Source organism: Dromiciops gliroides, chromosome 1, assembly GCF_019393635.1.
Source record: "Dromiciops gliroides isolate mDroGli1 chromosome 1, mDroGli1.pri, whole genome shotgun sequence".
NCBI lineage: Eukaryota > Metazoa > Chordata > Mammalia > Microbiotheria > Microbiotheriidae > Dromiciops > Dromiciops gliroides.
Genome location: NC_057861.1, coordinates 709,284,773 through 709,297,216, shown reverse-complemented (window position 1 = coordinate 709,297,216; position 12,444 = coordinate 709,284,773). Strand labels below are relative to the sequence as shown.

General features: G+C 39.4%; 1 protein-coding gene across 11 annotated transcripts in view; it reads left to right on the top strand.

Annotated features, from left to right (window-relative positions):
* ATP2B2 (ATPase plasma membrane Ca2+ transporting 2) overlaps positions 1-12,444 on the top strand; it is a 696,441-nt gene that overhangs the window by 661,916 nt on the left and 22,081 nt on the right. For all 11 annotated transcript variants that reach the window (XM_043971621.1, XM_043971693.1, XM_043971614.1 and 8 more), the window contains 3 exons: positions 7,366-7,579; positions 11,495-11,706; positions 11,845-11,952. In XM_043971621.1, coding sequence (XP_043827556.1) covers positions 7,366-7,579; positions 11,495-11,706; positions 11,845-11,952 — 534 coding nt within the window. The remainder of the gene's footprint in view (positions 1-7,365; positions 7,580-11,494; positions 11,707-11,844; positions 11,953-12,444) is intronic.

Here is a 12,444-nt window from a genome sequence, read left to right as displayed (position 1 = left end):
AAACCTTTGGTTAATTTGATTTAAAAAAAAGAAAGAAGAAAACCAAATTATCAGTATCAAAAATGAAAGGGGTGATTTCACCACCAATGAAGTGGAAATTAAAGCAATAATTAGGAGCTATTTTACCCAACTACATGCCAATAAATTTGACAATCTAAATGAAATTGATGAATATTTACAAAAATACAAATTGCCCAGGTTAACTGAAGAAGAAATAAAATCCTTAAATACGCCCATTTTAGAAAAAGAAATTGAACAAGCCATTAATGAACTCCCTAAGCAAAAATCTCCAGGGCCAGATAGGTTTACACGTGAATTCTACCAAACACTTAATGAACAATAAATTCTAATACTATACAAACTATTTGGGGAAATGGATGAATTAGGACTTCTACCAAATACCTTTCATGATACAAATATGGTGTTGAAACCTAAACTAGGCAGAGCCAAAACAGAGAAAGAAAATTACAGACCAATTTCCCTAATGAATATCAATGCAAAAATTTTAAATAAAATATTAGCAAGGAGATTACAGCAAGTGATTACCAGGCTAATACACTGTGACCAGGTGGGATTTATACCAGGAATGCAAGGTTGGTTCAATATTAGAAAAACTATTAATATAATCAACCACATCAATAACAAAGCTAACCAAAATCACATGATTATCTCAAAAGATGCAGAGAAAGCATCTGACAAAATGCAACACTCATTCCTATTAAAAACACTAGAAAAAAACACTAGAGAGATAGGAATAGGTGGAACTTTCCTTAAAATAATAAACAGTATCTACCTAAAACCATCAGCAAACATTATATGTAATGGGGATAAGTGAGAGGCATTCCCAATAATATTGTACTAGAAATGTTAGCTATAGCAATAAGAGAAGAAAAAGGAATTAGAATAGGTAAGGAGGAAACAAAACTTTCACTCTTTGCAGAGGATATGATGGTATACTTAGAGAATCCTAAAGAATCAATTAAAAACTGCTTGAAACAATTAACAACTTTAGCAGAGGTGCAGGATATAAAATAAACCCACATATATCATCAGCATTTTTTTACATGACCAACAAAGCTCAGTAGCAAGAGACAGAGAAATTCCATTTAAAGTAATGGTAGATAATATAAAATACTTGGGAGTCTACCTGCCAATACAAACCCAGGAACTTCGTGAACACAAAACACTTTTCACACAAATAAAATTAGATCTATGTAATTGGAAAAATATCATTTGCTCAGGGATAGGTCGAGCTAATAAAATAAAAATGACAATTCTACCTAAATTAATTTACCTATTCAGTGCCATACCAATCAGACTACCAAAAAATATTTTATAGAGTTAGAAAAAATAATAACAAAATTCACCTGGAAAAACAAAAATTCAAGAATATCAAGGGAACTAATGAAAAAAATGCATAGGAAGGTGGGATAGCCATACCAAATTTGAAGCTATCTATCATGCTGGGGTGGGAGTGGGGATAAGCTCCCAAACTCTATAAAATGCTCCAATAGCGTGTGTCTCAAATAGCCTCTGATAACCGAAGCCCAACTCCTGGCCTTCTCGTGGCGGAACTGTTTTCACTAATAGGAGAAGGGGCAAAGGCGAGTCACTGGTGCCTTAAAACCTGTCACTTCAGGTAGATGGGGCTTGTTAGCCTTGGCAGGCAATATGCCTAGGGGAAGGAACCCTGATTTTAAACCTCTGCTGCTTTGCGGCTATACCCATATATGGGAAAAGCTTTGGGAGTTAACCCCGAGGAAAAATCAGGAGTCGGAGTCCCTTAGGCAGTTGGATGTTGGACATTACATCCCTCTGGCAATTCCTGTGGCAGCACTGGTGCCAAACTGTATTGGCTCTACCTCTCCTTTGGATCCACCAATGTCACGGAGAGGGAAAACATGCTGTATGGGCAACAGCTTGTTTTCCAATTGATCTGCCCAGGCCAGCCCCCTGGAGAGGACACTCCAGCTACTCCTCATGGGGTAGATACAACATGGGATGCGGCAGTTACTGGTTATAAGTCACTCAGGAGCTGTGGCTCCCATATCAGACTGCACAGCCACACTGTGGCCTGTGGCTCTTCAAGGTGCTGATCCATGGTCATCCACAACTGGTGGAGGCCTACTATAAAGCGGCAGTCATCAAAACTATTTGGTACTGGCTAAGAAATAGAGTGGTGGATCAATGGAATAGGTTAGGCACAGGAGACACAGTAGTAATGATTATAGTAATATACCAAAGACTCCAGCTTCTGGGATAGGAACTCAGTATTTGACAAAAACTTCTGGGAAAACTGGAAGATAGTATGGCAGAAACTAGGCATAGACCAACATCTTGCACCTTATACAAAAATAAAGTCAAAATGGGTTCAAGATTTAGACATAAAGGGTGATACCATAGATAAATCAGGAGAGGAAAGCATAGCTTACTTCTCAGAACTATGGAGAGGAAAACAATTTATGTCCAAATAAGAGATAGAGAATATTAAGAAATGCAAGATGAAAGACTTTGATTACATTAAATTTAAAAGTTTTTGTACAAACAGAAACAATGCAGCCAAAATTAAAAGGGAAGCAGAAAACTGGGAAACAATTTTTACAACCAGCATTTCTGATCAAGGCCTCATTTCTAAAATATATCAGGAACTAAATCAAATTTATAAGAATCCAAGTCATTCCCCAATTGAGAAATGGTCAAAGGATATGAACAGGTAGTTTTCTGATGAAGAAGTCAAAGCTATCTATTGACATGAAAAAATGGTCTAAATCACTGTTGATCAGAGAAATGCAAATTAAAACAACTCTGAGGTACCACCTCACCCCTATCAGATTGGCTAATATGACAAAAAAGGAAAATATAAATGTTGGAGAAGGTATGGAAAAATTGGAACACTGATGCATTGTTGGTGGAGCTGTGAACTGATCTAACCATTCTGGAGAGCAATTTGCAACTATGCCTAAAGGCCTATGAGACTATTCATACCCTTTGACCCAGTGGTACCACTTCTAGGTCTGTATCCCAAAGAGACCATAGAAAAGGGAAAAGGACCCACATGTGCAAAAATATTTATAGCAACTCTCTTTGTGGTGACAAAGAACTGGAAATCAAGGGAATGCTCATCAATAGGGGAATGGCTAAACAAGTTGTGTTATATGAATGTAGTGGAATACTGTTGTGCTGTAAGAAACAATGAGCAGGAGGAGTTCAGAGAAAACTGGAAGGACTTACATAAACTGATGCTGACGGAGAGGAGCAGAACTAGGAGAACATTGTACACAGTAACAGCAACATTGTGTGATGAACAATGGGGACAGATCTGGCTCTTCTCAGCAGTGCAATGATACAAAACAGAACTCATGATAGAAAATGTTCTCAACATCCAGGAAAAAAGAACTGTGAATTATGAATGCAGATTGAACCATACCGTTTCTACTTTTGGACTGGTTTTTTCCTTCTTTTTTGAGGTTCTTCCCTTGTGCTCTGATTCTTCTTTCACAAAATGACTAATGTAGAAATATGTTTAATGTGATTGTACATATACAACCTATATCAGACTGCTTTCTATCTTGGGGAGGAGGGAGGGAAGGGAGGGTGGAAGAAAAAAAATTGGAACTAAAAATCCTGTGAAAACAAATGTTGAAAACTATGCTTATATGTAACTGGAAAATAATAAAACACTTTAAAAAAATAAAAGGAAAAAGCATAAGCAAAGTGCCCTGTAAGTCTTCAAGTTCTATAAAAATGTACATTATTAAAAAAAAATTTAAATAATAAAGTCCTCTGCAGCTCTAACATTTGTCCAAATTCTTTTCTTACACCCGGGAATTTGCATTTAGCTGTGGTCATTTCCCATACTAACAATCTATGTTCTAAGATTCTTTCTAGATCCAAAATTCTGTGTTCTAAGTTCCCTTCCAAATTCTGTATGCCATGGTACATTCAAGCTCCAAACACTATATTCCAAAGTTTCTTTTAGCTCTTGCAGTCTATGTTCTAAAGTTCCTTCTGGCTCTAATGTTTTATGTTCTAAGGCCCCTTTATGCTCCGGAATTCTATGTGCCAAGGCCCATTCAAGTGCTACCACTGTGTTCTAAGTTTCTTTTCAGCTCCAATGTTCTGTGCCTAAGAAGGTCCCTTCTAACTCTTACGCTCTAAGTTCCTTTCTAACCCAAAGAACATTATCTATGTTTCTGTTAAACAGATAGTTGAAGCCAGGACAGCACGATAGTAGGAGAATAGAAGGTTTCTGAGCCACTCTGAAAAGCCATGTTGTGGTCTCTTTGAAGCCTTGGAAGGACTGTGATGCCCTTGCCTACATAAGTGCCCTGGATTGTCCTTAACAGCAATCTAAAGCCCAGGGCTACAACTTGTCCCAGGACCAGACTCTCAGCCAAGCAAAGTTAGCATCTGGTTGACTCCTTTCTGAGACTCAGCAGTGTTATCCCCCTCTCCCCCAAACCTAACCTCTTGTTTAGGGACACAACAACTCTGCCTGAGCTGTGATGAGTCAGGTTTTTCCTATCATCAGTAACAACCTCTTTTCTAGGTCAGTGGACAAGCAGCGCCCTCTAGTGTCTGCTTCCCCAATATTTATGTGTTAAGAAACACCAAATTCTTTTCTTACACCCAGGAATTTGCATTTAGCTGTGGGCATTGGTAAGCCATTGTTGCCCTTGTGCATGGATTGATTAGACTCAAGGTCTTTCTTATCTGTGGCTATGTACTCATTGTGACTAGTAATCAGAATCAGTCAATCAGAATGGCAAGTATGGTAGGGTTCAAAGAGGTGTGGGCTTGCAGTTGTAGGAGATGAGAGTAAAGGTGGTGAGGTGGAAAGAACACTTCCTATCTGTGTTGCCTAGGGCAAGTCACTTACCTTCTCTAGTTGTCAGTTTCTTGATCTGTAAAATGGGGATGCTGCAACTTTTGCTGACTATCTCACAGGGTTATGAAGAAAGAACTCTGGAAATGATAAAGTTTTATAAACTATAAAGAATTCTGTTGCTCTTTCCACAGTTCCATGCTGTCCTTGGAGATCTAACAGTCCTCCTTAATTCATTGGCTGGGTCAAGGAGGAGACGAAAAATTGGCTTATAGCATGTGGAACCGTGGTTGAGAAAAGATATTCCTTTGTTCCAGTTCACTCAAAGTTGGCATATGTGTAATGCCCTGGTGATCAACATTCAGAGACCTATGGTTCCAGGATTAAGAGCTGGATAGGAAATTAGACTGCTCCCCTCTTTCCATTTTATGATGAACAGAGCTGAGCCATATGTAGATGAAATGACTTACCCACAATGACACAGCAAGTATGTTAGAATTTAAATGTCTCTTGATATCAAAGCCAAAGCATGTCCATTAGACCATACAAGATGGCAAATCTATAGGCAGTAAACCATGCTAGAACAGGAGCTTCATTCTTGAGAGCCTTAGGCATCACTTAGCCCTCCTTTATTTCCCTGACTGAAGATCTGACCATGCGACTCTCCTGCTGATCAACCCTGTGGCTTCCTATGATATCTAAGATAAAATATAAATTTCTGCTTAGCTTTTAAAGCCCTATACAATCTGATCTCAACCAACCTTTCCAGAATCATTGGACATTATTGTCTCTCCTTCATCTAGATCCAGCCATAATTATCTTCCCTCTGTTCCTGACAGACAAGACTATCCTCCATCTCTTTGTCTTTGCATTGGATGGTTTCCTTGCCTAGAATGCACTACCTCATTACCTCTGTCTCATAGAATCCCTCTCTCTTCCTTTAAGAATCAGCTTGAGCACCATCTTTCCCCTGAACCTTTTCTTGATCCCCCACACTGCTAGTGTCCTCCCTCTCCAATTACCTTGTATTTAATTTGTATATGTTGTATTTTTAAAATGTATATGTATGAGATATATAGATAGATATGGTATGTGATATGTATGATATATGCATACATGCACACATACAGATATATAATACACATACTTGTCATCTCTGCCACTAGAATATTAGTTCTTCAAGAGCAGAAATTGTTTCATTCCTTGTACTTGTATCTACAACACCTAGCACAATGCTTGGCACATTCTTGTTGTTGAGTCATTTCAGTCGTGTCTGACCCTCTGTGACTTCACTTGTGGTTTTCTTGGAAAAGATACTGTAGGGGTTGGCCATTTCCTTCTCCAGCTCATGAGGTAAACAGGATTAACTGACTTGCTCAGAGTCTGAGGCTTGATTTGAACTCATGAAGTTGAGTCTTCCTGACTCCAAGTCCAGTGCTCTATCTACTGTGCTACCTAGCTGTACCTGTTTGGCACATACTAAGTGCTTAATAAATACTTGTTGATTGATTGATACTGAGGAAAGGAAAAGAAAAGCTTAGAAAGAACACAAGCAAATTCCCTTTAAGCTCTAAAATATGCACTGAGGTGCTTAGGAGATTCCCTCAGAAACCAGAGAAGTGAACACAATTAGCTTCAATCTAAGTATATGAAGAAGCCCCTATGTGGTATGAAGTGAAAGGTGCTTCCTTCTCAAAAGTATCTCCCAGATTCATTGTCAGAAGAACTGGGGGGCAGCTAGGTGGTGCAGTGGATAGAGCACTGGCCCTGGATTCAGGAGGACCTGAGTTCAAATACAGCCTCAGACACTTAATACTTACTAGCTGTGTGACCCTGGGCAAGTCACTTAACCCCATTTGCCTCACTAAAGAAAAAAAAGAAGAGGAACTGGAATTTCACCACTGGAGATCCATTTCTTTGAGCTTCATAGACTTTTTGGATTTCTCAAGTTTTGTAGGAAAAGAGAATGTCTGCTCTTATTAAGTCTGTGGTACAGTGCCAAAGGCTTGATTTTAAATCAGAAGACAGGTTCTGCACCCAGCTGTTATTTATTACCTCAGTTCCTTGAGTCAGCTCCAGCTCTCTATCTTGGGCCTCCATTTCCTCCTCTGTTAAAAAAATGCAGGGATGAGGATAGACTTCATGTTCTCTGAGGTCCCTTCTAGCTTAAGATCCTAGTATTTGCAGATGATGGTCAGTCTCTCTCTCTCTCTCTCTCTCTCTCTCTCTCTCTCTCTCTCTCTCTCTCTCTCTCTCTCTCTCTCTCTCTCTCCCTCCCTCCCTCCCTCCCTCCCTCCCTCCCTCTTTTTTCTCTCCTTTCTCTTTCTCTCCCTCTCTTTTTTACACACACACACACACACACACACACACACACACACACACACACACACACACACACACACACACCCCTACCTGGTGATGGATACTGTTACACTTCATTCTGGGAATGGGTGGCTGGTAACAGAATATTCTTCTACCCAGAGCTGTCCCAGACTAATTCCCTCCATTCTGTGACTGTTTGTTCTTCTTTCTATCCTCAGGACTCTCCCCTAAAAGCTGTACAGATGTTGTGGGTGAATCTTATCATGGACACCTTTGCCTCCCTGGCCCTGGCCACAGAGCCACCGACAGAATCCCTTCTGCTGCGTAAGCCATACGGCCGCAACAAGCCGCTCATCTCCCGCACCATGATGAAGAATATCCTAGGCCATGCAGTCTACCAGCTCACACTCATCTTCACCCTTCTCTTTGTTGGTAAGTCACTGGGTTGTCCTCTGGAATGTATAAGTTCTTGTCCATATAAATTATAGGATCCTCAATTCATCAACCCAGAACATTAGAACCTAGAACAGAATTCCAGGGGTAGAAAGGAGTTTTAGGGATTGTTTAGCCCAATACTCCCAGTTTACAGAGGATAAAACTGTGGTCTAGAGAAATTCAGTGATCCATTCAAGCTTTAGAGCAGTGTAAAACCTTGAAGCTAGTCCTCTTGATTCAGTGGCCATTCCTACATGCCACCTTCCATCCAGATTGCCTCCCATGGCTTGGGTTTAAGAATGACAAAAACAACCTATTATGAAGATCTAGTGAAAGACTCCAAAGGCTACCTGTTTTCCGGTTGCTTTCTTGTGGCTTCATTAGTATTTAAGTATGTTCACTACAGAAGGACCAAAAAAGTAGTCATCAATGGTTTGATTTTACTTCAGAACACCAAAAAATCTAATTCAGATGCCCCATCATGGAGTATCATTGACTGGGTTCTCAACAGTGTTACCAGCAGAGCAAAAGCTCTGCCATGTTCTACTATGCTGGAAAGGCCTTTGAGTAGAGGCTCAGAAGCAGGCTGAATCTTTTATTTAAGGACTAACCTTACTAATTACAGAGAGGCTCATCACCAGTTGCCTGGCCACTTGATGGTGAACACTTTGGCCATGTCACTCCATGAAACAAAGGAAAATACAATATGGCCCCATGAGCTCCTGCTCTGCTTCTGCAGTGAAGGTGGAAGAATCATGGGAAATAAAGAGAGGATGCTAAGAATCACATGATTTTAAGTCATCCATAACTCTTCACTTAGCTCTTGGTAGGTTGAATGGGATAGCTTTATCCAATTACTAAGTGTACATTCTACTGGAGGAAATGAATCATATCAGTTTTGACAGTCTTGATATAAATGAAACCAAAATAAAGGAGGAAGTTATAGTGAAAAGGAAATTTGTCTGACAGGTTCATCTTCTAGAGGCAGATAGAAAAGTTGCTGGAGTTGGTTTAATTTTATGAATACAAAAGCAACAAGAAATGTCACCTGAGAAGGCGTTAGGTCATCTTGGATCAGTACTTTTGATGTGCAAAAAGACTATCATGAAATTAAAACTTATAAGAAGTAGAAAAGGGAGATTTCAACAAAAAACTTAATAAGACCCAACAAATTAAATGACAGAGTTCAGTACTTTGTGACTTTAGATGAAGGGGGAAAATAGGTCAGGGGAATGAGATTTCATTGGATCAGGAAGTGCCTATATGGCATGCACACAATTTTCAAGAAGAGAATTAGAAGGCACTGAAGAAGGAATTGAATAGCATCATAGAAAATCATACTGCTTATATTTTAACAAATGGGGAACAAATAATTAATTATTCATGTGGGAGTCATTCCTTTATTAGCTGTCTGTGTATAGTCAGACAACCAATTTATAGAGGAGATATCAAAATTAGTACAATGCCAGAACTAAGAATAAGCATGTGAATAAGATTTGACTTGCAATTAAAGCAAGTTATTAATAAGAAAAAAGAGATTGTGGACATAAGAAAGCACATAGACATGGGCTACAATGATTTCATATGGAAATCTAACTGATATAAATCAACTAATATAACAAGAAGACCAGGGAGCCTTAAAAGTACTCTAGTCATCAAACTGATTTACTTGCCAAGAGGAGTGCTATGGCAGCCAAGTGCAAGACTAACTTAGATTAGAGATTCATTTTTAATACCTCAAGGAGGAGGAAGGAATACTTTGAACAATATTGTCTCATAAAATAGAAGCAGTGGGAGTGAAACCAACTTAGAAAAAGTTTGGTAAGAGAACCAACTGAGAAAAGCCATCATAAGGGTACTTAAGGATAACGATGGAAGGAAGAAAACAATTGAAAGAAAAATGTAAAAGATCTGCATTTTTATAACAAACTTTTTTCATCATCAAAGCAGTGGAACTTTCACACTTCAACATCACAGACCTGGATATGTTTATATAGGAATTATAACTGACACTAAAGAGAATAAATATGATGAAAGCAGCTGAATTAGGTCAAGTGCCATAGAGGAGATCTGTGCTGGAAGTAACCCAGTTTTGAGAATAATAAGAGATCACTTCTCAAGGAATCTGTAGAAGAGACCAAAGGCATAGAGGAAATTTCAGATATTATTAAAATTTTAAAATATTAATGAGAAAATGAAAAATATTGGCTTGCATGACTTTTCACAACTTTATAAAAATTTTATATAAAAAGTCACAAGTTTATAAAACTCTGCACACACAATGAGAACAACCTCATTAAGTCTACTTTTAGGGAACAGTCAGGCTGTAGCAAGCAGTACTGCAGAGTATACTGTTTCTTTCTCACCATGCAATTGGCTAAAAGTTATAAAAAATCTATTGTACTTATTTTTTTATTGATGTAAAAAACTCTTCAGCAGAACAAACCACCACTTTAAGAGTTCTTTTCCAACAAGGTGTCTACCACCAATATACCAAAAATAATTAGATTACTTAATAGATAAAGCAAAAGAGATCATCTTGATCCTAAATAGCAAGTGGTGCATAAAATAGGCTGACATATGCTTATCAAAGGTACCTGCTACTATGATGGAGTTGACAAAGAATTCCCGAGGGATAGTGAGGTACTTCAGATATTCCTGTTTATGGAGTTTGACTTGACCATCCAAGTAGGAAAATCCAAAAGACAAAGATTTCTGTTGTCTAGATTATGACATACAGTTAAATGGACAACCCAGATAGAACCCATTCACCAGTTCTCCCTCCCTCCCTCTCTATTTCCTCATATATACATGCACACACATATATTATGTATAACAAATGTGTTTGTGTTGTTGACAGATAGTTCTGTGGACAACTAGTTGCATGCATAATTGAACAGGCAGGATTCCCTTTGGGGAATTGCACTGTTCCTTTCGTGATCCCAAACAGAATTCTCCTTGAAACAAAGGACTGACTTTTTAATGCCAATATTCAACTAATTTTATATGGTTATGAGGCTTGGAGCGATATGATTTCTGAAGAAATAAAAATGAAGCAATGGATGATCACCTGTAAGGAGATGAGTAATCTTAAAGAAGAAGAATAAAGGACTTCATCAGGGAAATGGATTATCAAAAAAGATGAGGGGGTGGCTAGATAGCATAGTGGATAGAGAGCACTGGCCCTGGATTCAGGAGTACCTGAGTTCGGATCCAGCCTCAGACACTTGACACTTACTAGCTGTGTGACCCTGGGCAAGTCACTTAACCCCCATTGCCCCGCAAAAAAAATAATAAATGAACTAATCACATGACAAGAGTGAGGGATAGACCATGAACAGCCTGCATGTTCCTTTGGTATCCTCAAAATGTTGAGATGTCAAGGAAGCCCCTTAGTACACTGAGTAGACTTCCTTCAGTGTATCTATGGGAGATCATTGATAAGAGCTGCCCAAAAAGGAAAGAAATACTTTGACCCACAACTTCAGTAGGAACATCCACACTGATGAGATCCAGCAAAGCAACTGAGTCAACATTGCAGGAAGTTTCTCCTATGAAATGTATGGAAGTTTTGCTTGCAAGCACCTGAGCATTTTGACAGTTCCCTACTGATAGCAAAGAATGAAGTGCTATGAGGTAGAAAAAGTTCAGGAACAAGTTTTGTAGAAGGACTTACTTTCATTTAAGTTCTCCTCCCCCTTCCACTTCTTATAACTGCTCCAACCCCTGTGAGGACATAGGCCAACAGGTAGGGAGAAATAGGGAATAGTACAGCTTGAGTTCAGCCTGCCTAAACCCTTCATTTTATAGATGAGGATACTGAGACAAAGAGAAAACAAGGAACTTGAACAAGATGACACAGCTCATGTCTCTGAGATCCCTTTGATTTTATTTGTGCTTTCCTTTCTATAGGTGAGAAAATGTTCATGATTGACAGTGGACGCAATGCCCCCCTCCACTCTCCTCCCTCTGAGCACTATACCATCATCTTCAACACCTTTGTCATGATGCAGCTGTTCAATGAAATCAATGCCCGGAAAATCCATGGGGAGCGGAATGTGTTTGACGGCATCTTCAGGAACCCCATCTTCTGCACAATTGTACTGGGCACCTTCGCCATTCAGGTAACCAGGACCCTGGGGCGTCCTCATTGGAAGAACATCACCTGGCCCCCTGCCAGCAGGAAGTCCCAGTCCCTGCTCTGAGAGATGAAACTTGTGCTTCTTCTAGTGATGGGTTTGTGTCTCCAATTTTGTCTCCAGATAGTCATTGTGCAGTTCGGGGGGAAGCCATTCAGCTGTTCTCCTCTCCAGCTTGACCAGTGGATGTGGTGTATATTCATTGGACTAGGAGAGCTTGTCTGGGGTCAGGTAAGCTCTTCTTGGCAAGTTTCTGTTTTCAGTTTGGAATACAAGCAGGCAATCTCTGTCTCTTGTAACTAACCCCTAAGTCCCTTAAAGGTTCAACTTAAGGTGTACCTCCTACAAGATTCCCTTCCTGATGCCCCCAGATATTAACACAGCATCCCCATGTCTGTCCAAAATGATTTAGTGTTTATTTTACATTTAATTATTTATGAACATGTTGTGGCCCTAATCAGAGCTCCATCAGAGAATGGAGGCTTTCGGAATGGTTGAACATGGGAACTATGGGGTGTTTGACCTTATACCCAAGAACCTAGTACAGTACCTAGCATATAGTACCTAGCGGGCACTTAAGAAATACTGGTTGAGTAACATTAGATAGAGTTATAAAAGAGCAAATCCTAGTCCCAACTCTGCCAAAGTTACTCATAGGGTCATGGATCTAGAACTTGAAGGAACCTTAGTGGAAATCTCGTCCTCCCCTCCCCACACACACTT